This window comes from Suncus etruscus, chromosome 14, assembly GCF_024139225.1.
Source record: "Suncus etruscus isolate mSunEtr1 chromosome 14, mSunEtr1.pri.cur, whole genome shotgun sequence".
Lineage (NCBI taxonomy): Eukaryota > Metazoa > Chordata > Mammalia > Eulipotyphla > Soricidae > Suncus > Suncus etruscus.
In genome coordinates this window covers 18,775,491-18,803,000 of record NC_064861.1, presented here as the reverse complement: position 1 = coordinate 18,803,000, position 27,510 = coordinate 18,775,491, and the positions used below count along the sequence as shown (strand labels likewise).

General features: G+C 38.9%; 1 protein-coding gene across 1 annotated transcript; it reads right to left on the bottom strand.

Moving 5' to 3' along the window:
• Positions 1–2,847: 2,847 nt before the first annotated feature.
• GRXCR2 (glutaredoxin and cysteine rich domain containing 2) lies at positions 2,848–26,978 on the bottom strand. Its single transcript, XM_049786958.1, has 3 exons — positions 26,643–26,978; positions 19,230–19,457; positions 2,848–3,160 (listed from the first exon to the last, which is right to left on the bottom strand). Exons 1-3 carry the CDS (start codon positions 26,976–26,978, stop codon positions 2,978–2,980), a joined length of 747 nt encoding a protein of 248 aa, XP_049642915.1. The 3' UTR covers positions 2,848–2,977.
• Between the last annotated feature and the right edge of the window lie 532 nt (positions 26,979–27,510).

The following is a 27,510-nucleotide window of genomic DNA, read 5'->3' as shown; positions in this document are numbered from 1 at the left end:
GTTTTTGTATTGTATTTTTGTGTTCCTAGGGTATATTCCTAGGAGTGGTATAGCTGGATCGTATGGGAGTTCGATTTCCAGTTTTTGGAGGAATCTCCATATCGCTTTCCATAAAGGTTGAACTAGATGGCATTCCCACCAGCAGTGGATAAGAGTTCCTTTCTCTCCACATCCCCGCCAACACTGTTTATTCTCATTCTTTGTGATGGGTGCCATTCTCTGTGGTGTGAGATAGTATCTCATCGTTGTTTTGATTTGCATATCCCTGATGATTAGTGATTGGAGCACTTTTTCATGTGTCTTTTGGCTATTTGTATTTCTTCTTTGTCAAAGTGTCTGTTCATTTCTTCTCCCCATTTTTTGATGGGATTAGCTATTTTTTCTTGTAAAGTTCTGCCTTGTATATTTTGGAGATTAGCCCCTTATCTGATGGGTATTGGGTGAATAGTTTCTCCCACTCAGTGGGTGGCTCTTGTATCCTGGGCACTATTTCCTTTGAGGTGCAGAAGCTTCTCAGTAAAATCAAAATGGACTAAAGACCTCGATATCAGCCCCAAAACCATAAGATATATAGAACAGCACATAGGCAAAACACTCCAGGACATTACAGGTATCTTCAAGGAGGAAACTTCACTCTCCAAGCAAGTGAAAGCAGAGATTAACAGATGGGAATATATTAAGGTTGTAGTTTCTTGCCGAGGCACGAGATGGGGAATTGAGAGGGTGTCTTTTCATTGAGAAGCTGTGTGGTGGTTTGTTGGGGCAGGAGGTTGGTCTTGGTGCCTAACGAGTTAAGTACTGAGGATAAAGAGGGTTAAATAAGGAGGGATAACAGATCAGGATCGGGGGATGAGAGGGTAGAAGGGATTCTGGAGTGGGGAGGGGTAATATATAAGAGGGGCTATATACACTATATAGATGGATTGTTTATGGGTTAGGTTTGGCAGTCAGAGAGAAGACCACTGTATAGAAAATCATGCCCACATATAGACTGACTTTAGAGATCTATTCGAGTGTTATCCTCCAAATCTTGGGCATTCCATTTCCTTTCCTAGGAACAATCTAAAATTAGGAGCATTGGTGAATAATGGTTAAAAAGTATATTTGTCAGCTCCAGCGCACTTTTGAAAATGAGAACTAGTAAAAAAAAAAAAAAACCTGCAAGGGGTCCACCACAAAGTCCCATTTATGGCCATAGAAGGGTATGATTTCCTTCCCCCACACCCCACCCAGAGACCCAGCTGCTAGTCTTTGCCCTGAAAGTTGGTCTGGTGTGGGAGGGGTTTCAGTTCCCTGCACTAGTGTTCAGCACAGGGGGCCTTTTGGCTAGCTCTCCCACTCAGTGCCCCCACATATCAGTTGAAAGAGGACCAGTGAAGTCCTGGCATGTGGAGTCTGTTGAGCCTGGCTCCAGCCTCTCCTGGTTGTGGGTGCATAGAGGAGGAGTTTCTCTCTCACCCCCCAACCCCCCCCCCCCCAGACCCATCTGCCAGACCTTGCCCTGAAGGCCGGCCTGGCATGTGGCGAGGTGGGGGGGGGGGTGTCTCAGTCCCCTGCACTATTGTTCAGCACAAGGGGCCTTTTGGCTAGCTTTCCTGCTCAATGCCCCCCACATACCAGTTGAAAGAGGAACCTTTAAACATATTTCGTCTTTTTATTAGAAGGGTTTATTATGTGTAAAAAGCATTCTGTTGTTACAACATTTTTATAGGTGAATGGTAGAGTATAACAAACAAAACTTACAAAATCCATAAGTAATGAAAATCAAATAAGCATATAGAAAAGCAATACATCTCATGGGACAATGGATTTTATAGTGTCATTCTCCAGGGATGTGGTGAGTGGGTGTTAGAGCTCCAAAAGATCATTAACAAAAGTATTTTCCTAATTAATGACCCACTTGAAAAAAATAAATTTGCCTTTGGTATGTGTTTTCATAGTAGAAACAGTAGAAACACAATTGCTAAAAATCAACCTGTATTATTTTCTCTTTTAGATATTTCTAAAGATACCTACAAAATAAAATATCTATTGTCTTTGATGAGGAGACTTAAAGACTTAGACTCTATTTGTTTATTTGGTGATAACTCAGGGGACAGAAGCCATATTGCACACATACTTAAGCACCAAATTTATCATAAATAACTGACTTGGCTTCTATCCTCCATAGCTCGGAGGCCCAGGAAGATGCCTTATCTCATCTTGCCCTAAGGATATAGCTCACTGCCTGCCATCCGCATTCCCCAAGCACCGCACACAGGGCAGGCTCAGGACTTGGACGGAAAGGCTCTTTGCTGGCCTGTCTTGAGCAGGAAGCAGTTAGATCCTGTTTTATTAGTAACTAGCATGAGATTTCAGCACTGAGTCTCCCTTCCCTCTTCTGCTTAATTGAAAATTCAATTTGACCAATGACTATTTAAAATGCATTCAAAACAGCAGGAATGCTGTTCATTTGAAACCTGCCCCTTTGATTTCTTTCTCTCTGCATAATTCTACAAAAGAACACCCAAGCAGAAATGCCTTCAACCTGCTGCCTGAAAGTACATTTATTTATTTGTTCACTAGTGCAAGGAGAAAATGGAGCTAAGCCAAGCGACGTACACAGACACACAGACACAGAGACAGCTCGCTCTCTCTCTCTCTCTCTCTCTCTCTCTCTCTCTCTTTCTCTCGCTCTCTCTCTCTCTTTCTCTCTCTCCCCCCACCCTGGAAGGATAATTTTGGAGCCCCTGTTCAAGCCTATTTTAATTTCAAACTTAGGCCTAATTCTATTCTGCCACTTAGACCCCCAATGAAGATGTTTGCAGCCTCACAAAATGTCACCAAGTAATTAAGTTTTTTCAGGGGTTGAAGTGATCACAACTGCTGGGGCTTTCTTGCCAACAGGGAATAGAATATAGGGGGTAGGGGATGGAAACAGTTATCAGAAATAACTTTTAGAGAGCACAGGAGAGAAGCTGACATCTGAAGCCAATGCTTATTGATTGCAAATCTGACAAGGCTGAAGACCATTTTCGTTGCAAGCTGGACACCGCAAGGCCCGGTAGGACTCCTTGAACCTGTTGGCCAGCATCGAGAACTTGCTGCCGTGGCACAGAGAGCAGGTGGCACTGCCCGAGCCTCTGCAGTGGAAACAGTTGTCCTCAGGAAGCTCCCCTTCCTGAAAGACACAGAACAGGGTTAGTGACAGCAATTTGAGTCCATTACACACCCACAGGTCAAAGAAACACTGGATGGCAAAGGAGCCAGCACTAGTATTCGCAAGGCCCTTAGTATGATCTCTGACATCACCAAAAGGGGCCCCTATTATACAGGACTAGGACAGGTGCAGTATCAAACAGAAATGTTTGCCAATGTGGGGACTGGTCAGAGGCACTGAATAATCACAGCAACTTAATCAAGCCAGCCTTGTCTCTGTCAATGCATTTAAGACTCAACAATATCCCAACAGGACAGGGAGTCATCCCCTGATGAAGTTGGGAAACCTAGACACCAAGAAGTGTGTTATATGTCAGTGCTCACACAACTTGAAAGAGGAGAAAGCAAGTTTGGCTCCCAGGGAGCAGAGCTCCGAATGTCACAGCACACTGTCTTTCACTGAAGTTGTCCAAGAACGGATACTCAAGAAGTTTTTGTGTGACTAAGTGACTGAGGGGATGAATCTTTTGCAAACCTTCAAAGCTTAGAACTGAATTATTACTATCCTTCATTCTCTTTGAGAATTAACAGAGACACTGGATCAAGAGCTCTGTGCTCTTTCACCTGATTCAATGTCAATATGTACCTAAAATACTAATGTGAAAGATATGTAAGCCACTGTGATCAAAATAAAAATAAATCAAAATTAGAAAAAAATAAAAGAGCTCTGTGCTCCAGAATCAGCCTGGGATACAGGCTAGAAGAGTATAGGGAAGGACCAGGTTCTATACTAAGTACATCCTAGGTTCCCCCATCAAAGTGATGTCACATCTAAGTTGTGCTATGAAGTTTCAGTCCTCGACATCTTCCTTTGCTATTGTTACCTTTCTTCACTGAAGACAACTCAAGGAAATGGACTACTTTAGTCCTGTGAAACCACAGTGCAAGGTCAGGAGACATAAGAAAGTAGGGGCAAGGCACAGATAAATTCTATGTGACTCTTGCATCAAATCATATCCATTTCACTTGTAACATCTCTCAAACATGCCCAGTTTCCTTCCTCCACTTGGATGCAAACTTTGTATGGGCCCCTGCTCTGCTTTTGTGGGAAATTCCTCTCATACACGCACACATTCACACATATGTTCATCTCAAAGTGCCTCCAGTTGTGGTTACTACATGAAAGGTCTCAGGAAATTATTTACTGGTGGGGCCAGAATTATAGCACAGCATGTAGAGTATTTGCCTTGCACACGGCTGGCCCGAGTTTGATCCCAGCATCTCATATGGTCCCCCGAGCATGCCAGAAATAATTTCCAAGTGCTGCTGGAAAAATAAAGTGTGGCTCCAAAAATAATAACAACGATAAAAAGAAAGAAACTAATGAAAGGCTGCAGAGATATACAGCACGTAAGGTACTTGCCTTGCATTGGCCTGATCCATATTCTATTCCCAGAACCACCAGTTCTCTGCGTCAGAAATGATCCCTGAGTGCAGAGCCAGGAACAACCCTGTAGACAACCAGGTATGTCCCCAAACCAAAATAAAACAAAAAAAAATTTTTTTTCAATGAACACTTTCCCCAGGCTAACATTTCATTTGAAATTCTTATCTCCTTAGTGGATTTCAATTTTAAGTAACCTCTGTCAGGCTTTTGTCCTGGGATCTCTCCAGCTGATCTCTAGCACCCTTTCCCCACTTCTATCTCAGTTACCTTCTACCTGCTCTCAGAGCTAGGCCAATCAGCCTCTCCTTCAGAAAAACTTGCTCACTCCCTCTTCTAGCTTAGAAGTGCCAACCAATTTTATCATCCCTGGCATGGCCTTCTCACATGTTCCTTCAAGCTGCCAATTGGAACCAGACTTTGAAAGTGATCTGAGCCCATTCCTTCTCTACCCTCACTTCCTAGACATCTTGTACAGCACCTGCTCAATGTTTGCTCTTCACCTATCTGGCAAATGAGAAAACAAATGAAACACGGAAATCTGAGAGCCCTCTCTATTCATAACTTCTAGGAACAAGACAGCTGGAGGTCCCACACTAAAAATAAATCTACCATTGCCTTTTTTAAAAATAATCTCAGAATTAAGCAATCTCTGACAAAAAGGAAGCATCAGTTCTGAAAATAACTTCTTACTGCTAGATGCCTCAAGAATTGAATTTTATTTTTTTTAGGAATAGGGAATGGCATTCCAATAATTAGAACCTCAAATAGTGCTTATATTTTAAGTGACAAACCTCAGATGCCTGTTGATATTTAGGGGAGTCCCCTGGAGTGTGGGGGGATAGTACTTCTGGATAGTAATAGTATGGTAACATACACTTGAGGAGGTGTGAAATTGTAATCTCCAAACAATATAATCTTGAAAAGCAAAATTATCTTTGCTTTATTTAAAAATAAAAAGAATAGGGGGCTGAAGAGATAGCATGGACGTAGGGCATTTGCCTTGCATGCAGAAGGAAGGTGGTTCGAATTTCAGCATCCCATATGGGTCTCCCGAGCCTGCCAAGAGCAATTTCTGAGTGTAGAGCTAGGAGTAGCCCCTGAGCGCTGCCAGGTGTGACCCCAAAAACAAAATAAATAAATAAATAAATGAAATAAAATGAATAGGGCTCAAGAGACAGTACAAAGATTAAGGCAGTTTCCTTACACACAGTTGTCCCAGTACAATCCTCAGGCACTGCATATGGTTCCCTGAACACCTACAAGAGTAAGCCTTGAACACCGCTAGGTACAGCTCCTGAACCTAATAACAATAATAACTTATATAAATAATAGCAAATCAAATTTTCATTTTCTGTTAAATTTGTCATGTTTTTATTTCATCCCAATTATATCTTAATGATATAAGTCAGCCCTATAAAAAAAAAAACAAGATACTACAAGCCATCAAAATTCATTTGTATAGGATAAAATATTAAAAGGTGAATAAAGCTACATGCTGTAAAGAATAAAAACTGGTCCTCTGGTTCTCTTTCAATGGGTTACATGATACTTCTGCACAGCTTCACAGAGCACCCATTCTTGCCTTAGGCTATCACACATCCTCCACCCACTGTCTCTCAACAAGCTCATTTTAGACAATCAAAAAAACAAACAACAACATAAAATGAATTCAGTAGGTATGTGTTGAACCCTACTCTATGCATGCCTAGTATACATTTGCTTCTATTTATCATTTTTATCTTCTCAGAAAAATATGTAGTACAAAGACGGAGATTGTTGTGGTACACATACACAGTGGAATATTATGCAGCTGTCAGGAGAGATGAAATCATGAAATTTTCCTATACATAGATGTACACGGAATCTGTTTTGCTGAGTGAAATAAGTCAGAGGGAGAGAGATAGATGCAGAATAGTCTCATCATTTATGGATTTAAAAAAAATAAAAGACATTCTTGCAATAATTTTCAGAGACAAAGGAGAGGAGGGCTCGAAGTTCCAGCTCACTACATGAAGCTCACCCCGAAGAGTGGTGAGTGCAGTTAGAGAAATAACTACATTGAGAATTATTATAACAATGTGAATGAATGAGGGAAGTAAAAAAACCTGTCTAGAATACAGGCGGGGGAGGGTTGGGGAGGAGAGAGATTTGGGGCATTGGTGATGGAAATGTCACCCTGGTGAAGGGGGGTGTTCTTTACTGAACACTCCAACTACAATCAATGACTGAAACCCAACTACAATCGTGTTTGTAATCAAGGTGTTTAAATAAAAATATTAATAAAAAATAGAGATTATATAACTTGGGTTCTAGGACCCAACAAATCTTCCCAAACCACCTATTAGCTTTGAGCACAAAAATCAGCCTTAGTACCCCACCATCTTCCCTGCAGAAAAAGCAACCACCTCCTCTACTAACTTGAAATAAAGCGGTGTCTGCCAACTCTTCCCAGGTAGTCCGCTCCATCTAGGCTGAAAACTCTGAGGCCTTCTCCTAATGGGTGGGGGCAGATTCCCCTTTCTGCATGAAACCACAGCACTCATAGCCATACCCAATATCTTTCAACAAAAAACAGTCTAGCTCAACAATATAATCATAGCAAACTGTCAAGCACCAAATTTGTTCCAGTTTTATAAATCGTGGACCACACAGCCACTTACCACAATTTTGACACCTCAAACTTTTATAACAGTATTAGCCAAGTGGGATTACATCATATCTGATGGAAAAGTTACATAGAAGACCACCAAGCTCAGGGAGCCTAAACAGAAGGCTCAATTAGCACCAACAATAACCCAGTAAATCCTTAGCCACTGATGTTAGTAACACCACTGGATGATATAATAATTATTTCAAAGTAACCCTTGACAATCTAAGTTTTGATAATTTCATTTGTCTTCATGTGAAGACAATTTATTAAACAATGTGAAGTACATTTATTTGTGCCTGCAAGGGGGCAGGTCTTTGTGGTGGGTGGGAAACAGGAGACACTGGTAGAAGGAAGATCACACTGGAGGTGGTAGTGGTGTTTAAATATTGAATGACTAAAACAACTCTATTATTAACAACTCGGTAAATCATGATTTATAATATTATTTTAAAGGAGCCTTAGGTTTTATTGAATACTCAAAAGCTTACAAAGCCCTGTATGTGATAATCAGCACCAATCCAAAGTCTTAGCACAGTGACCAAGATCATGAAATTGGTATGGACCTGGATTTGACTAGGGACTCTGACAACTTCTGACCATTAACTTCACTTGTCTTAAGTTATTTCCCCCCAGGCTTAAAATGAGACCCCTATAAAGGATTACCCCAGAGTTCTTGTGAAATGGGGCTGGACTGTTGAATGAGAACTATTGTGCATGGTGCCTGGACATCAAGGTCCCCCAATAAGTAGCAGTTATTATATCATTCTTATTATTATTTCCATGATTCCCAAGACAAATTCTCATAAAGACTAAAGAAGCCCACCACTGAACACAAGGTCAGATCCTTGTCCCCCTTTTCGTGCTTCACTGTGGCTCAATTCAATTATTCCTCATCTTTCCTTTTATGGTTTATATTAAGATTCCAGCAGGCCTGGCTTTTTCTGTCCTGCTCTTTTTTTCACATTTCCACTGTTTCCCTGTTCATAGAACAGAACAAAGACTCTCTGGGTCAGGAGGGGCTCCTTGATGTTCTCTGACCTTTGAGAATGAAACTGGTCTGGCCATTTCCTGTATAAAGGATCAAACAAAGAACAATTTAACACAGTTTCAAGAACAGGCACGAAAGAATGTGGGTCTTTTCAGGGCAACATTCTGCTGTACCCCCTGCCCTAGTTTATGACATGACAGCTAAAACACCTAAATCTCTCTGAGATGAATTGAAGTGTAATTGTCTGATCAGGCCTGTTAGTTTTCCTTCAGGCCTTCAGGGTGACCTGCCTTTTTACCATTTCTGGCCCTCTTCTAAAAATATATTGTGCTACAATTTAGGCTACAGCAGGAACAATCTAGAATGAATGAACTAAAATCAGAAGGTGATGATTGAAGTACATCGACTTTTTGCCTGATGTTGTCTTCTGAGTTTTCAATATGCAGGTAGAGGGCAAGAAAATATAAAATAAAAATACTTCTTACCAATAAACCCCAAATTTCAGTCTTCTTTCCACATATAATTAATCATGTATCTGTTGCATTGTTAGGCTCTTTTTTTCCAAGTTAAAACTGCCATGTTAAGGACCGCAGCAATAGCACAGCAGTAGGATATTTGCCTTGCACACAGCTGCCCAGGACGAACCTGGGTTCTATCCTCTGCGTCCCATATGGTCCCCAGAGCCAGGAGCGATTTCTGAATGCATAGCCAGGAGTAACCCCTGAGCACCACCTTGTGTGGCCCCAAAATAAAACAAAACAAAACAAAAAATGTGCCCTCAAGGCAGTCAAATGCTGTGGATAAGTGATAACACCAACCAAATGATCCTGTAAGATAAAAATAAGGCCACAACTATGCAGAAGGTTGTAAGTTGCCCTGGGGTACCTTGGGGAACATTTGGGTCTCCCAGAAGCCAGGAAAATCACCTATGAAAATCTGAGCTTCCACTGAACTCTAAGAAGCTAAAGGCAAAGTGGTGGGGGTTCTGGAGAATATTCTAGACTTCTAGGCTGTGGGACTTGGGCTGTGCTAGGAAAGAGCAAAACGCTACCAGCTTTCCAAAACAAATGAAGAATTTAGATATTATTCCAACTGATGACAGGCTGTTCAAACTTGTTGATTGAGGGGAGGACTGAGGGGTAAAAGTTTGACATAATCCAATAACTAAACTGCATTTCAGAAAGATCTTACTGTGTATGAGAGCTGTCTGGAAAGAAACTGTGAGCAGAATTTTTTTTTCACTGCTAGGCCTATTTTATTTGATTAATTTTTTCTACCACTCATTAAGCTTGTTTAATAAATAATTTCCAGAATGCCACGAACTGGCTCTGAAACCTTCATGGAGTAAACACATTTCCCTAGCATCCCATATGGCCCCCAAGCCTGCCAGAAATAATTTCTATGTGCAGAACTACAAATAATGTTTGAGTGCCCCGGGTGAGGCCCAAACACACACAAAAATATTTTAAGTCAAGGAAAAAGTATTTAATATTAATTTTAAAAGATATATATACAAGTTTTTATTGTTGTTTTGGGATCATACAAGTGCTCAGGGGTTACTCCCAGTTATGCACTCAGGGATCATTCTGGAGGGGGTTGGAGGACAATATGGCATACTAGGGATCGAATTTACCTGCTGCAGTACTGCTCTAATCCCAATATATACTAATTTTTAATAAATAAATTTTAAGAATCCAATTGGCATTGTGCTATCACTAGAAAATTTTGGTACTTCAGGGACCAAGAAGTAAGGGTAATGTAAATTGACAGCTGTGTTCCATTGAAGTTTCCACATATTACAACTTACAATTCTTCACTGGTGCCTGGTCTCAGATGAGGATTATAAACAACATTGCCTCTTGATAACTACATTAATCTCAACCAAAGAGAACTAAAGACTGCATGTGAGTTTATAAAATTCCTTAAGAAAACTGTAAACTGGGCCCAGAGTGGTGGCACTACAGGTAAGGCATCTGCCTTGCAAGTACTAGCATAGAAAGGACAGTGGTTCAATCCCCCGGCATCCCATATGGTCCCCCCAAGCCAGGAGTGATTTCTGAGCGCATAGCCAGGAATAACCCCATAGCATTAAATGAGTGTGGCCTCCCAAAAAAAAAAACAAAAACAAAAACCAGTGGAAACATCAGTGAGTAAGGACTGCTGTGAGAGTCCCCAGGCAGAGAGCTGATTCCTCTGTATGTGCAGGTCATTCCCTGTGGTGCCCTTGATGCCTGTGATAACTTGAAGGGACCTGTTGGCTTTGTTTGCTTGTGTGTCTTTTCTGAATCCCTCAAGCTTTCCTCAGAGGGCTCGGAAGGGCACCCCAAAAAAAACTGTCCCAGAGGCCACAGAAGAGCGTGGCCCCTCCGCTTCGCTTTGAGGTTGCGCACTCTAACCAATGAAACCCACCACAACACACAGAAAAAAAATCAGCCTACAAGTGTGACAATGGGGAAACTTTGCAGGCAAACACCATGCACAGAGAATGAAGATGATAGCTCTGATGACTCAAAAAATTCCAACCATCTGATTAACCTCTCAGATAAGGCGTTTACAATAGAAATGTGGAGGATGCTCATAGAACTCAAAGAAAGCATAGATCGATCTGAACAGACCACAAAGACAGAAATCAGAAAACCCCAAACTGAAATAACAGATCTGAAAAACATGGTAGCTCAAATGAAAAACAGAGTGGAGGGCCTCTCCAGCAGGGTAACAGCAGCTGAGGACAAAATCAACATGCTGGAAGATGAGATGCAGAACAATACAGCAGAAGAAACTGAAGAAAAAAAAAACGCTTAAGACAAACGATCAGACAATGGAAAAAGTACACAAGGAATGTGAACAGATGAAAATAGAAGTCTTTGATAAACTCAACAGAAACAACATAAGAATCAGAATCATTGGAGTCCCAGAGGCCTAGGTAGATCCCCAGGAGATCCCCAGGAAGAATTAACCATCGAAGAAATCACTACAGAGATGCTCCCAGAGCTAAAGACTGCATACAATCAAATCCTGCATGCCCGAAGAGTATCAGCTAAAAGAGACCAGAAGAAAAACACCCCAAGACATATCCTACTTACAATGACAAATCCTACAGATAGAGATAGAATACTGAAAGCAGCAAGATCAAAAAGGGAAATTACATTCAAAGGAACATCCTTTAGAATTACAGCAGACATGTCAAGAGAAACCCTCAAGGCCAGAAGACAGTGGTGGGATATTGTGACAAGACTGAATGAAATGGATGCCTCACCAAGACAATTGCAACCAGCCAGAGTCAAGTTCAGGTTTGAAGGAAGGATACATAGCTTCATGGATAAGCAACAGCTCAAAAACTTCACAGATGCAAAACCAGCCTTAAAAGAAAAACTGAAAGGTCTACTTTAAGACAAGAGAGACCATCAAAAACAGAAAACTTATCTACAAAGATGACATTAAATCTTATGACAATCATCTCCCTCAACATCAATGGACTAAATTCACCAATTAAAAGACACAGAGTGGCAAAAATGGGTCAAAAAGATGAACCCAACCTTCTGCTGCCTACAAGAAACACACCTGAATAATCAGGAAAAACATAAACTAAAAATCAAAGGCTGGAGAAAAATCATCCAAGCAAACAACACCTTTAAAGAAGCTGGGGTGGCCATATTAATATCTGATGATACCAACTTTATACTCAGAGAAGTAGTAAGGGACAAAGATGGACACTTTGTACACATATCAAGGGATATGTACAACAGGAAGAAATCAGACTATTAAACATATATGCACCCAATGAGAGACCAGCAAATTATCTAATACAATTACTGACAAATCTGAAAGAAGAAATCAATAATATCAGATTGAAACCCAACAAACACATACTAGCCCTGAAAAGAGTTATGGAAGAAAAAGGACTAGTAGATATATCAGGACACTCCATCCCAAAAACCTGGATACACATTCTTTTCCAATGTACATGGGTCATCTCCAGAATAGACTACATGCTGACACATAAAACACACCTCCATAATAGCAAGAGGAGAGAAATCTTGCAGGCTAACTTTCCTGACCACAGGGCTCTGAAATTAAATGTGAACTACGAAACCAAATCAAAGAGGAAATCAAACCTTCCTAGAAACAAATGACAATGGAGACACAAATTATCAAAACCTATGGGACACAGCAAAAGCAGTACTGAGAGGAAAATTTATAGCTTAGCAAGCACACATCAGGAAGGAAGAAGGGGCTTACCTGAGTAGCTTAATGACACAACTAATAGAACTAGAAAGTGCTCAACATAAGGAACCAAAAATAGGGAGATAGAAGGAAATAACAAAGCTGAGAGCAAAAATAAATGAAGTGAAAACCTGGAAAACAATCCGAAAGATTAACAAAAGAAGAAGTTCGTTATTTGAAAAAATACACATTATTGATAGACCACTGGCAAAACTAGCAAAGAAAGAGAGAGAAAAACTTGATAACTCGTATAAGGAATGAAAAAGGAGAGATCATTACTGATATGGCAGAGATTCAAAGGCAGAGTTTCAAACTACTTTGAGAAACTCTATGACACCAAAATGAGAAACTGGAAGAAATGGATAAATTCTTGGACTCTTACAACCTTCCACAGTTGAATGAAGAGGATGTAGCATATCTAAACACCCCCATCACTATTGAGGAAATTAAGAAAGTAATCAAATGTCTGCCCAAAAACAAAAGCTCAGGCCCAGATGGATTCACTATTGAATTTTTTTCAAACCTTTCAAGAGGAACTACTACCAATTCTGGCAAGATTCTTTAATGAAATTGAAAAAACAGGAACACTTCCAAACCGTTTTTATGAAGCCAACATCACCTTGATACCTAAACCAGACAGAGATGCTATAAAAAAGAAAATTAGAGACCAATATCACTGATGAACACAGATGCAAAGATCCTCAACAAAATCCTGGCAAATAGGATTCAATGCCTCTTTAAAAAAAACAACGACTACGATAAAGTAGGTTTCATCCCAGGAATGCAAGGCTGGTTTAACATTCGTAAATCTATCAACATAATACACAACATCAACAACAAGAAAAATAAAAATCACATGATCATTAAATACACGCAGAGAAAGCATTTGATAAGGTCCAACACCCATTCCTGATCAAACTCTCAGAAGATGGAAATGGAAGGAACCTTTCTCAATATAGTTAAGGCCATCTACCACAAGCCAGAGGTAAATATTGTCCTCAATGGAGAAAAAGTAAAAGCTTTCCCTCTAAATTCTAGCACAAGAGAAGACTGTCCTCTCTCACCACTCTTACTCAACATAGCACTGGAAGTCCTTGCTATAGCGATTAGGCAAGAAAAAGATATTAAGGGAATCCAGATAGGAAAGGAAGAGTTTAAGCTCTCGCTGTTTTTAGATGACATGATACTCTACTTAGAAAACCCTAAGACTCTACCAAAAAGCTTCTAGATATAATAAACTCATATATCAATGTGGCAGGTTACAAAATTAACACACAAAAATCAATAGTCTTTCTACACCAATAATAATAGGGAAGTAATGGACATTAAGAAAACAACCTCATTCACAATAGTGCCACACAAACTCAAATATCATGGAATCAACTTGACTAAAAATGAGAAGGACCTTTACCAAGAAAACTATAAAACTCTGCTACAAGAAATAAGAGAGGACATGCGAAAATGGAAACGCATACCCTGCTCATGGACTGACAGGATTAACATCATCAAAATGGCAATACTCCCCAAAGCATTGTACAGATTTAATGCGATCCATCTAAAGATACCCATGACATTCTTCAAAGAAGCAGATCAGGCACTTTTGAAATTCATTTGGAACAATAAACACCCTAGAATAGCTAAAGCAATTATTGGGAAAAAAGAATATGAGAGGAATTACTTTTCCCCACTTTAATCTTTACTACAAAGCGATAGTTATCAAAACAGCATGGTATTGGAATAAAGACAGGACCTCAGATCAGTGGAATATGCTTGAATACTCAGAGAATGTTCCCCAGACATACAGTCACCTAAGTTTTGATAAAGGAGCAAGAAATCCTAAATGGAGCGAAAAAAGCTTCTTCAACAAGTGGTGTTGTCACAACTGGCTAGCCACTTGCAAAAAATTGAACTTAGACCCCCAGTTAACATCATGTACGAAGGTAAAATCCAAGTGGATTAAAGACCTCGATATCAGACCTGAAACCATAAGATATATAGAACAACACGTAGGCAAAATACTCCAGGACATTGAGACTACAGGCATCTTCAAGGAGGAAACTGCACTCTCCAAGCAAGTGAAAGCAGAGATTAACAGATGGGAATATATTAAGCTGAGAAGCTTCTGTACCTTCTGCACACCCAGGATACAAGAGCACCCCACTGAGTGGGAGAAACTATTCACCCAATACCCATCAGATAAGGGGCTAGTCTCCAAAATATACAAGGCACTGACAGAACTTTACAAGAAAAAATATCTAATCCCATCAAATAATGGGGAGAAGAAATGAACAGACACTTTGACAAAGAAGAAATACAAATGGCCAAAAGACACATGAAAAAATGCTCCACATCACTAATCATCAGGGAGATGCAAAGCAAAACAACTATGAGGTACCACCTCACACCACAGAGAATGGCACACATCACAAAGAATGAGAACAAGCAGTGTTGGCGGGGATGTGGAGAGAAAGGAACTCTTATCCACTGCTGGTGGGAATGCCATCTAGTTCAACCTTTATGGAAAGCAATATGGAGATTCCTCCAAACACTGGAAATCGAGCTCTCATATAATCCAGCTATACCACTCATAGGAATGTACCCTAGGAACACAAAAATACAATACAAAAATCCCTTCCTTACACCTATATTCATTGCAGCACTATTTACCATATCAAGACTCTAGAAACACCCAAGATACCCTTCAACAGATGAATGGATAAAAAAAAATGTGGTACATATACACAATTGAATATAATGTAGCTGTCAGGAGAGATGAAGTCATGAAATTTTCCTATACATGGATGTACATGGAATCTATTATGCTGAGTGAAATAAGTCAGAGAGAGAAAAATGTAGAATGCTCTCATTCATTTATGCGTTTTAAGAAAAATGAAAGACATTCTTGAAATAATAATTTTCAGACACAAAGGAGAGGAGGGCTGAAAGTTACAGCCCACCTCATGAAGCTCACCACAAACACGGATGAGTTTAGTTAGAGAAACAACTACATTGTGAACTATCCTAACAATGAGAATGTATGAGGGAAATAGAAAGCCTGTCTAGAGTACAGGTGGGGTGGTAGGGTGGGGAGGAGGGAGATTTGGGACATTGGAGATGGGAATGTTGCACTGGTGATGGGTGGTATTCTTTACATTGCTGAAACCTAAACACAATCATGTATGTAATCAAGTTGTTTAAATAAAATATATATTAAAACAAGAAATAAAAAGGGGGAGATCATGATAGATATTGCAGAGATCCAAAGGGTAATCAGAGACTACTTTGAGAAACTTTATGATACTAAACATGAGAACCTAGAAGAAATGGATAAATTCTTGGACACTTATAACCTTCCACGGTTAAATAAGGAGGATGTAGCATATCTAAATACCCCCATCACTAATGAGGACATTGAAACTGTAATCAAACGTCTGCCTAAAAAGAAAAGCCCAAGCCCAGATGGATTTACTAATGAATTTTTTCAAACCTTTCAAGAGAAACTACTACCAATCCTAGCCAGGCTCTTCCATGAAATTGAAAAAAATGGGAACAATCCCAAACTTCTTTTATGAAGCCAACATTACCTTGATGCCAAAACCAGACAGTGATGCTGCCAAAAAAGGAATTTTACAGACCAATATCCCTGATGAATGCAGATGCAAAGATCTTCAACAAATTCCTGGCAAATAGGATCCAATGCATCATCAAGAAGATCATACACTACGATCAAGTAGGTTTCATCCCAAGAATGCAAGGATAGTTTAACATCTGTAAATCTATCAACATAATACAAAACAGCAATAACAAGAAAAATAAAAAATCACATGATCATATCAATAGATGCAGAGGAAGCATTTTATAAGGTCCAACACCCATTCTTGATCAAAACTCTCAGTAAGATTGGAATGAAAGGAACCTTTTGCATTATAGTTAAGGCCATCTATCACAAGCCAGAGGCAAATATTATCCTCAATGAAGAAAAACTAAAAGCTTATCCTCTAAATTCTGTTACAAGGCAAGGCTTTCTGCTCTCACCACTTCTCTTTAACATATTACTGGAAGTCATTGTTATAGCGATTAGGCAAGAAAAAGATAACAAGGTAATCCAGATAGGAGAGGGAGAAGTCAAGTTCTCATTGTTTGCAGATGACATGATACTCTACTTAGAAAACCTTAAAGACTCTACCAAAAAGCATCTAGAAATAATAGATTCATATAGAAAGGTGGCAGGCTACAAAATTAACACACAGAAATCAATGGCCTTTATATACACCATAATGATAGGGAAGAGGTGGACATTAAGAAGGGAATCCCATTCACATTTGTGCCACACAAACTCAAATATCTTGGAGTCAACTTGACCAAACACATAAGAAACAAGAAATAAGAGAGGACACATGGAAATGGAAACACATACCCTGCTCGTGGATTGGCAGGATTAACATCATTAAAATGGCAATATTTCCCAAAGCATTACACAGATTTAATGCGATCCCTCTAAAGACACCCATGACATTCTTCAAAGAAGTGGATCAAACACTTATGAAGTTCATTTGGAATAATAAACACCCTCAAATAGCTAAAGCACTAGTAGGTAAAAGAAGTATGGGAGGCATTACTTTCCCCAACTTTAAACTGTACTACAAAGCAATAGTTATCAAAACAGCATGGTATTGGAATAAAGACAGACCCTCAGATCAATGGAATAGGCTTGAGTACTCAGAGAATCTTCCCCAGATATACAAGCATCTAATTTTTTAGAAAGGAGCAAGAAATCCTAAGTGGATCAGGAAAAACCTCTTCAACAAGTGGTGTTGGCAGAGCCACTTGTAAAAGGCGAACATAGACCCCCAGTTAACATCATTTACGAAGGTAAAATCCAAATGGATTAAAGACCTTGATATCAGACCTGATACCATAAGGTATATAGAACAACACGTACGTAAAACACTTCATGACATTGAGACTAAAGGCATCTTTCAGGGGGAAACTGCACTTCCCAAACAAGTGGAAGCAGAGATAAACAGATGGGAATACATTAAGCTGAGAAACTTCTGCACCTCAAAGGAAATAGTGCCCAGGATACAAGAGCCACCCACCATGTGGGAGAAACTAATTCACTAAATACCCATCAGATAAGGGGCTAATATCCAAAATATACAGGGCACTGACAGAACTTTACAAGAACAAAAACATCTAATCCCACCAAAAACTGGGGAGAAGAAATGAACATACACTTTGACAAAGAAGAAATACAAATGGCCAAAAGGCACATGAAAAAAATGCTCCTCATCACTGATCATCAAGGAGATGCAAATAAAAACAACTATGAGATACCATCTCACACCACAGAGATTGGTACACATTACAAAGAGTGAGAACAATCAGTGCTGATGGGGATGTGGAGAGAAAGGAACTCTTATCCACTACTGGTGGGAATGCCATCTAGTTCAACCTTTATGGAAAGCGATATGGAAATTCCTCCAAAAACTGGAAATTGAGCTCCCATTCGACCCAACTATACCACTCCTCGGGATATACCCCAGGAACACAAAAAATACAATACAAAAATATCTTCCTCCCACCTATATTTATTGCTATACTATTCACAATAGCCAGGCTCTGGAAATAACCAAGATGCCCTTCAACAGATGAATGGCTAAAGAAACTGTGGTAAATATACACAATGGAATATTATGCAGCCGTCAGGAGAGATGAAGTCATGAAATTTTCCTATACATGGATATACATGGAATCTATCATGCTGAGTGACATAAGTCAGAGGGAGAGAGAGAGACACACAGAATAGTCTCCCTCATCTATGGGTTTGTTTGTTTTTTTGTTTTTTGTTTTTTGGGTCAGTCCTGGTGACGCACAGGGGTTACTCCTGGCTATGCGCTCAGAAGTCGCTCCTGTCTTGGAGGACCATATGGGACGCTGGGGGATCGAACCGCAGTCCGTCCTAGGCTAACGCTGGCAGGGCAGACACCTTACCTCTAGCACCACTGCCCCAGCCCCTTACCTATGGTTTTTAAGAAAAATAAAAGTCATTTTTGCAACTATTTTCAGAGACAGAGAGGAGGTGGAACTTCCAGCTCACTTCATGAAGCTCACCACAAAGAGTGGTAAGTGCAGTTATAGAAATAACTACACTGAGAACTACCATAACCAAGTGAATGAATGAGGGAACTGGAAAGCCTGTCCAGAGTACAGGTGGGGGTGGGGTGGTATGGAGGGAGATTTGGGACATTGGTGGTGGGAATATTGCACTGGTGAAGGGTGATGTTTTCTACATGAGTAAAACCTAATCACAATCATATTTGTAATCAAGATGTTTAAATAAAGATATCACATAAAAAAGAAAAGGAAGAATAATAAACAAATAAGAAACAGGAAAAAATCTTGTGAATTTATTATAATATTAATTGCAGAAGCATATTCAAACCCACTGGGAATGGACAATGCTGATTTCCCCCCTAATCTTATGAGCAAGATGTTCACCAGCCACTTGGTGAAGTGAGAACAAGAATTAATTCAATATCAAAAGTGGCCATCCCAACAAATTTTAAATTTTAATTTTATTTGAAATGTGGACCTACAACTATTATTACTATCACAGTACCATTAAAATACAATAAAATTTAAAATTCCTTAACAGCTTGAATATGAAGGCATTTAAATTGTTATGAATAATAAAATTCTAATGCTCTACAAGCAAGATGGTTTGGAAACTGAGATCATAAGACCATCCTTGATTAGGCCCATAAATGGCTCTGACCCACCTGTGGATACTGGTTGTGAGGGAATGTGCTTCTTGCTTCTGGCAAAGGTTCATCACTCTGATTATTAACTCCGTAGATGTTTTCTTTGCTCATCAGAGACTGTTTTTCAACCTCCTCTTCCTTTTGAAGAATTTTCTTTATGAAGTCTCTTTTGTCCATTGGGGTTCGAATAATCTTCAGGTTATTTGTGTAGATGATGATCTTTCCAAAGTCTATAATAGGCGTGGACTAGAGAAATGGAGAGTCAGTGTGATAATTTTCCACCAAATACCAGGCTGTAGAATCTGTTCCCATCCCAGAAAATAGGAGAGACAAAACTTGGGCCTCCAGAATTTTTTCACCCCATCAACTAAATTAATTCTGATTGCTGTAGTTTCTCTAAAAACCATGAAGTCAAACTTTAATTTCCTGTTGAAATGAAACAACCAAAGTTGACCTCATCACAACCAGTCTCTACAGGGCAGGTTTTCTTGCTACCACATGGCACAACATTAATAAGAACACAGTTGGGGTCGGAGAGATAGCATGGAGGTAAGGCGTTTGCCTTTCATGCAGAAGGTCATCGGTTCGAATCCCGGCTTCCCATATGGTCCCCCGTGCCTGCCAGGAGCAATTTCTGAGCATGAAGCCAGGAGTAACCCCTGAGCACTGCCGGGTGTGACCCAAAAACCACAAAAAAAAAAAAAAAAGAACACAGTAAGTGCCTACTAAATATTAAGGAGCACTAAAAATAAAAGTAGAGAGCTCCAAATTTTAATACATAAAGTAGTAATAATAGTAGATATAATGTGTTGAGTAATTAATACCAGTATGATATTTATTGATTTAGACATCATGCTAGACAGTTTAGAAATATTGCCTCAGTTTGAAGATAATGCTATATTTCAACATTTTATAAATTAGAAGACTGGATCTCACTAGAATTAACTAGGTGCCAAAGTTACCAAGTTACTCTAGGTTTGTTTCTGGGGTTTAACAAAGTTTAACACCCTTGAGTTACTTTTTTTTGTTTCAGTATTTGGGCCACATCTAGAGATGTTCAGGTTTACTCTTGGGTCTGCATTAAAGAATTATTCCAGGTAGTGCTTGAGGGGACCACCTAGGATGCTGGGGAAAGAACCCACATCAGACATGTGCAAGGCAAGCACCACACCCACTAGGATCTCTCCAGATCTTCAAGTCACATTCTTAACACCTATGCAACACTATTCATAAATATCTCCCCCAAAAATGATCTTATTTCTTACACGTATTTACTTATATTAATCCATGCTACCATTTTATATATTCTATTTATATTTTTCTGTAATTTTCTTTTTGAATTATAAAATATTTTACCAAGTATACTTCTATTCATCATCATTATTAGTCTATGTTCCCATGTATGGATTTACCATGGTTACTGAACCGTCACAGGATAAAGTCAGGCAATATATCAATGCTGCAGGGAAGGAGAGGAAGTTCATGGTTAGGGTCAATAAGACATAATTCTTCCCAGAGGTAGTACAGCTTTGAGACAGATGGTGACTGCTAAATCCAAATGCCATTATTCACCGACTGTGATATAAAGGATAATCATTGAGCTCTCAGAACCTGTTTGCCCATCTGCAAATGGGCTGACCCTGCGCAGACAAATAGGTATTAAAATGCATACATGCTTGAATATTGAAATAAACAAATAAAAATTATTATTATAAAAAATAAAAAATAAACAAATACTATCCTGAGACTCTTGAATTCCTTTCCATTACTCCAACCATTTCCCAGGAAGCCCTGAACATCCTTCAGTTAATGCTTAGTACCCCCCCAAGATCTATCCCAATATTTTACTTGCTTCTGTGCTGATTGAACAATGGTTTAAAAAAAATTTCCCTTTAGGTGTAGGATTCTTGTTCCCATTTTGTCCTAGGGCTTTGTTTTCTTTTTCCTTTTGAGTCTTCACAATATATATGTAAATACATTTCCTACAATAGAGAAACAAATACCGTATATACTTGAGTATAAGCCGAGTTTTATGCCAAAAACACCGAACTCAGCTTATACTTGGGGCATACAGGTTATTTGAGTCTATGTGCTTCCACCGAATCAAATGCAAATAGTCTCCAGTCTTCTGCAGTCTGCTAGTGGAGGCGGTGCTTCAGCTCAGTTCACATGTCGCAGCTGAGCTGAAAAGGTAGGCGGCTGAACTGAACTGGATGCCACTGAACTATTTAACCCACAATATTCTGCTTTGTATGAGACCGACAGCAGTGATGATGATATCTGCTAACTCAGTGATAATGACAATGTCTATGCTGATACCCTCATATCAAACAGCTGAAGCTTTGTTTGGATATACAGATGATAAGGAGGAAGAATCTAGTTTTGAAGGATTTTAACCTTTGTGATTTAGCTTGATTGCCTGTTAAGCTACGGTTTTCTGCACTTTATTTAAAGTTTTAACATTATTTTGGCTAGTTTACAGCTTTTCCTTAGCAATAAATATTGAAAAACATTTAACCTACTGATTCCACAATTATTGTAATTGTTTTGGGCATATATTTTTATTTTTGAAATTTACCAGTGGCTGCTGCATTTTCCACCCAGGCTTATACTCAAGTCGCTAAGTTTTCCCAGGTTTTAGGGTAAAATTAGTGGGGTCAGCTTATACTCAAGTTGGCTTATATGTGGTACACAGAATTTTTTCTTATAAAATTATGTAAAATTTATTCATTTTAATTGCTTTATTTCAACACCATGATTACAAAATTGTTTGTTGTTATGTTTCAGTCATACTATATCCTTTACCAGTGCATCCTTCCCACCATCAATGACCCCCATTTCCCTTCCATCCCCCTCCAATCCCTAAAGAAGTCACTTTCGGATGGGTTAGATTTTTTTTCTTGTAAAGTTCAATCAGTGCTTTGTATGTCAGAAAACCATCATTTTTTTGTTCATTGTTAAAACTGTGATGTCATGTTTATCCAAGTATTAAGATTCCTTTGGAAAAGAGACTGACATATACACACAAAGGAATAATATGAAGAAAGATGAAATCCAGCAGTTCACTAAAACATGCTGGAGATGGATGATGGTAATGGTTATGTAGTTTTCTTAATGCCACCAAAATATAGGGTTAAAACAGTGAGGTCTCCTTCTTTGAAACACATGCAGCTTGCACAATAATTACTTATAAGGCACAAGCTTCCTACTTGGCCCTGTTTTCTCTCCTTCTCTGGAAGAGATCATGTGGCAGCTTTCATTTCCTTTGCTGAATACTTCTGGGTTTCTATTTCACACTCTAGCCTCTCAGTTTCTGAACCTCACAAGATAAAAATGTTGGTACTTTTGTAAGGTTCCATTTCCACTTCCAGCAATTCCTGAAGAGAATTTACCATGGAAGGTTTGTAAGTTTGTTTGTTTCTGTCTGTTTGCAACTACATGCAAAAGATGCTAAAAAAAATATCTCTACTTATTTGACACAGCATCTCTCCTCTCAGATAGCCAATATCCAATATCCAGTAACCCCAGGCAGCACATTGATTTGTGACATACTCTGAGGATGCAGTTTCCCCAATCACCAAAAGACAAGTTTATGTTTCCATTACACTGAAAGCCAACTTCTCTCTTGTAACTGAGAAAATGCTTTAGGTGTAACTAATGTCCACTTTAACTGGTTCAACCCCATGCCTGACAGAGACATCCACTTTATAGAGGTCCAGAATGGTTCAGGTCCATATGCCTGAACAAGCCTATGTGCTTTACTATCCAGCAGTAATTCTTATGCCAAAGGCAATGGGTCTGGGAAAGACAACTCAGGTACCATGAAACTTTCCTTTGCTCTGGGCTTCTGTGCAAAATTGCCCTACTTGAGACTGAAAATGCCTGGGTTTTGGATGCAGACCAACTTCATTTCAAATTTTGTTCAAATACTATCTGACCAATGTGGTTGTGTAAATTGTAAAAAAAAAAAAAGTCTCCTAGAATTATTGTGATGGAAGATGACACTATAGGTGTCAAGTAGGCAGGTATTCAAGAAGTTTGACTTTCCTTACCATTGTGTTAACAAACTTTATATAATTATTGATTTCACTTTGTCAAAGTATTTAACTTCTAGATAACAATTAAAATAATAAAAAATCTATTTCTTTGATTAAACAATCTTATAATAAAAGCCATTAGCACAAACCAGTAAGCAACATTTACTTAGCATACACTATGTGTCTGGCATAATGCTAAAAGTGCCACATCTTTTCTACAAGTTTCTTACATACTATCATCACCTTCATAGCTCAGGTGATGGCATTAAAGTCAGCAAAGGCAAGGGGCTGGCCTACACTCACAGAGAAAAATGGACATCAAAATGCAGGTTTACACAGTGTCTAAAAAAAAAAGGAAGAAAGGTAGAGACAAGAGAAATAAAAAGAAGGAGGAAGAAGAGGAGGTAAAGAAGAGGAAGAGGAAGAAGAAAGAAAAAAGGAATATGAAGAGGAGAAAGAAAAAAGGAGGAGAAGAAAAAGAAAAAGGATGAGAAAGAAGGAGAAGAAGAGGAAGAAGGAAAAATGAGGAGGCAGAAGAAGAGAAAGATGGGGAGAAGAAAGAGAAGGAGAAGAAGGAGAAGAAGAAGGGGAAAAGGAAAGAAAAAGAAAAAGAAGAAGGAGATAGCATAAGAAAGAAGGAGGGGGAGGAGAAGGAGAAGTAAAAGAAAGGAGTAGGAGTAGGAGAAAAAGAAGAAAAGAAGAAGAAAATGAGGATGAAAAGAAGAGGAAGAAAAAGAAGAAAAGAAGAGGAAGAAGAAAGGATGAAAAGAAGAAGAGAAAGAAGAAAAGAAGAGGAAGAAGAAAAGAAAGAAGAAGGGTGAAGGGTGTTATGGATATGACTGAAACTTATGAACAACTTTGTAACCATGAAGAAAAAAACTGTATTATGAAAAGCCTTGTCAACCATGGTGTTTAAATAATTTTTAAATCTAAAAAACTAGTAAATAAATAAACAAATAAAATTCAAGTTTAACTGACATCAGAGCTCTTGATTTTGTGTGTTGTGTATGTGTTGACCTATAGCTGCAATCCGTTTGCTCTTTTTAAAGAACAAATTATTATATTATTTTCTCATCTGAAGGCCACACTCGGAAGTGCTCAGGACTTACTCCTAGATCTGTGCTCAATGATAACTTCTGGTGGTGCTCAGGGGACCATATTATGGTACCAGGGATAGAACTAGTGTTGCCTGTATGCAAAAAGAGGTGCCTTGGCCCCTATACTCTCTCTCCGGTTTTATTATTTTATTTTGGTTTTGGTGAAATGCATATCAAATACAATGATCATTTTTACCCTACATTTTGGTGGCATTAAGACATTTAATCAGGGACCAGAGGTTAGCATGGAGGTAAGGCGTTTGCCTCGCATGCAGGTTGGTGGTTCGAATCCCAGTGTCCCCTGTGGTCCCCCGAGCCTACCAGGAGCAATTTCTGAGCATAGAGCCAGGAGTAACCCCTGAGCACTGCCAGGTGTGACCCAAAAACCAAAAAACCAAAACCAAAACATTTCATCATTATATAACCATTACCACCATTCATTTCCAGCTCTTCTCTATTTCCAAACAGAAACTCTGTAGCCATTGAATACATTCCTTTCCCTATTCTTCAATCCTGTCAACCATTATTCTTTCTGTCTTGATAAATTTGTCTATTTTAGATATTTCATATAAGTGGAATCATAATTTTCTTCTTGTGAATAATTTATTTAACTTGTCATAATATCCTTAAGTGAAATCCAAGTTGTAAATTTATCAGAATTTTTTCATTAAGACTGAATAATATTTCATTCTCGTAGAATATTATGGTATATACCAGACTCTACCCCTTCATCATTGGTATATTTGAGGTTTGTTTCATTTACCTCTGGGCAAGTTTCTGTGGACACTGATGCATGCTCAAGTCCAGAGCCATTATTTTAATTATTGTACTTGACTATTACCAAATATATTGCCTCACAACTATTATTTACTAACTAGATACATATATATACTAACTTATTATATATACTATAAATACTATAACTTACTATATACATACTTAAAAATGGTAACTATTGTTTTCATTGTCATCATTATTCACGTATTTATTGTTTAAAACATAACTTTCCATGCATAGAGAATCATAAGGATGGGTTTTGATTCTTATTCAACATCTAATGACCCTATAATATTGAGCTGGTTCATAACAAGTTGACATTGAGTTCCCCTCATCTATGAAATAAGATGCCATAATTTGCCTTTTTTTCTCAAAATTGTGGTGAAGACCCAATAGGAGAATATGAAATGATACTTTATAAGCAAAAACCATGTTGCTAAGAGTAAGAGTTACTGTACACTGTATACCCCTTTAATGTAAATATGGCTGTCATTATCTTTGATCATTGTATAGATGGCCATAATAATGCTTTTACTGAGACCAGAAAGTCCTATATATTTGTATGCTATAGATGCATTACAATTTCCCTTGGGAAACTAACAATTAAAAAATGATTAGAGAGCAATTATCCATATTTTACACTTTAACGATGAGACTATATTCACTGTCTCATTCATGTAATGTAACTCGGTACATTAAATAATTGTATTTAATCTATTTTGGTCCCACTGGCAGAGAACATACATAAATCTCTAATTCACTTTTTTGAAATCAGTGACTATTTTTCAGGTTCTTCTAGCTTAAAAGAAAATCCATATAGGAGCTTTTGATTATCCATGGTACTAGAGAAGATCATTGAAATTCATAGATAAAGTGTCTGTTTCAACTGAACATATTAACTCTAACTTCTCCGTGGAACATTTCTTCTGAGTAACTTACTTTTCATCATCTCTTCCTAAGACTCACTCCAAACTCATACTAATAAGCAATTGAGAGACAGGGTAAACAGGTAGGAAAGTGTAAAGATAAATAGATCAACAGACAGAGAGAAATATCCAAAAAGCAACTAACAAAAGGATGTAGAAATTGGAGAAACAAGCCTGGATAATTCACATGCTGAATAATTTGCTGGAGTCAAATGAGCACCTTCAAATGCTTAGCTCTTTCAGGAAATAAAACAACCCCGTGTTGCATAATTCTCTAAAATATTAGCCTGCCAACTAGAAACCCCTGCTACCTTATTTTATTTCTCTACCAAGGTAATCCAACCAAAAATTTCATTGCAATATATAACCCTGAATGAAATATGAATACTGTCTATGCTTCTTAGACTTTCCACCAAAAAAAAAAAAAAAACAGTCAGCAAATGTGGCATTGTGATCCCATAAATTTTAAGCCAATTTGGTACACCTAGAGCTCTGGTGGATACCAGGACACTTAGCAAGACACAAATATGAAACCATGTGTTCTCTGAACACACTTTTGTTCCTTAAAGCTTATACACAGTGTGCAATACCAACCTTATGGTCATTTGTCTTGTAATTGTTGAGGAAAGGCTGGCTGCCCGCCAAAGTATAAGCACCGCCCTCTCTAAAAACGCTGATCCTCTGAGCAGTCAGCTTAGGGGAGAAGGGTTGGGGTTTGGGGGCTTCTCCAGACCCATAAACACCATCCATTGGTTCAAGGGATTCTTGGAGAAAGCTGTGAGGATATTCCTCCTTTGGCGACTCTAATTCCTGCCCATCCTCAAAGACTTGCTTCAACACTCGGCCACTATAGGAAGAAGAGATTTTAAATCGTACTTTCCGGGGTTTGCCGTCGCTCTTCTGGTTTAGCTTCTTCTCTGAGTCCTCCATCAGCAGCAATTTCACCCTGTGGTTGCCAGGCTTCCGGGGGAGCCAGTGAAACTTGGGACCCTAAGAAAAGGCATTTTATTTGCCCCTCTCCTGCATATAATTAATTCACGTTGTAGCAGGGAGGGTACTCAGTTTACAGCAACTGACACCCACACATTAAACATTAATAGACTCATAGACTAAAACAGGCAACAGTCGGTTTATGAAGGAGGAAGCATAAAAGCCTAGGTGGGCTCTCCCCCTGTCCAAAACTCGACCATAAAAAGTGACTAATAGACCCAATCTGGAGATCCCTTAATAAGTGCCTAAGATTTGTATATGCAGCCTCTTATGTTTCTTCCACAATAGCCTTTCACAATAGCCTTCCAATAAAAGCATCAACTAGCCCTATTTCACAGAAGGGAATATTGAGGCTGAACTCAATTTTCCTTTCCTGTTACTCAACTCAGCTGAGTGGCAGAGCAGTGGTTCAGCCACCATTCTAGGACTCCAAAACCCATAACCAAGTCCAAAACTTGCAAACTGTTTTTGT

Bases quoted from the DNA above. Each gene is read 5' to 3' on its own strand.
- GRXCR2 (XM_049786958.1), bottom strand. From the start codon at position 26,978: ATGGAGGACTCAGAGAAGAAGCTAAACCAGAAGAGCGACGGCAAACCC. The intron at 19,458-26,642 runs GTTGGTATTGCA...CCATTTCTCTAG, and splicing joins ACAAGACAAATGACCATAAG to TCCACGCCTATTATAGACTT. The intron at 3,161-19,229 runs GTGGGTCAGAGC...TGTGTCTTTCAG, and splicing joins CTCACAACCAGTATCCACAG to GAAGGGGAGCTTCCTGAGGA.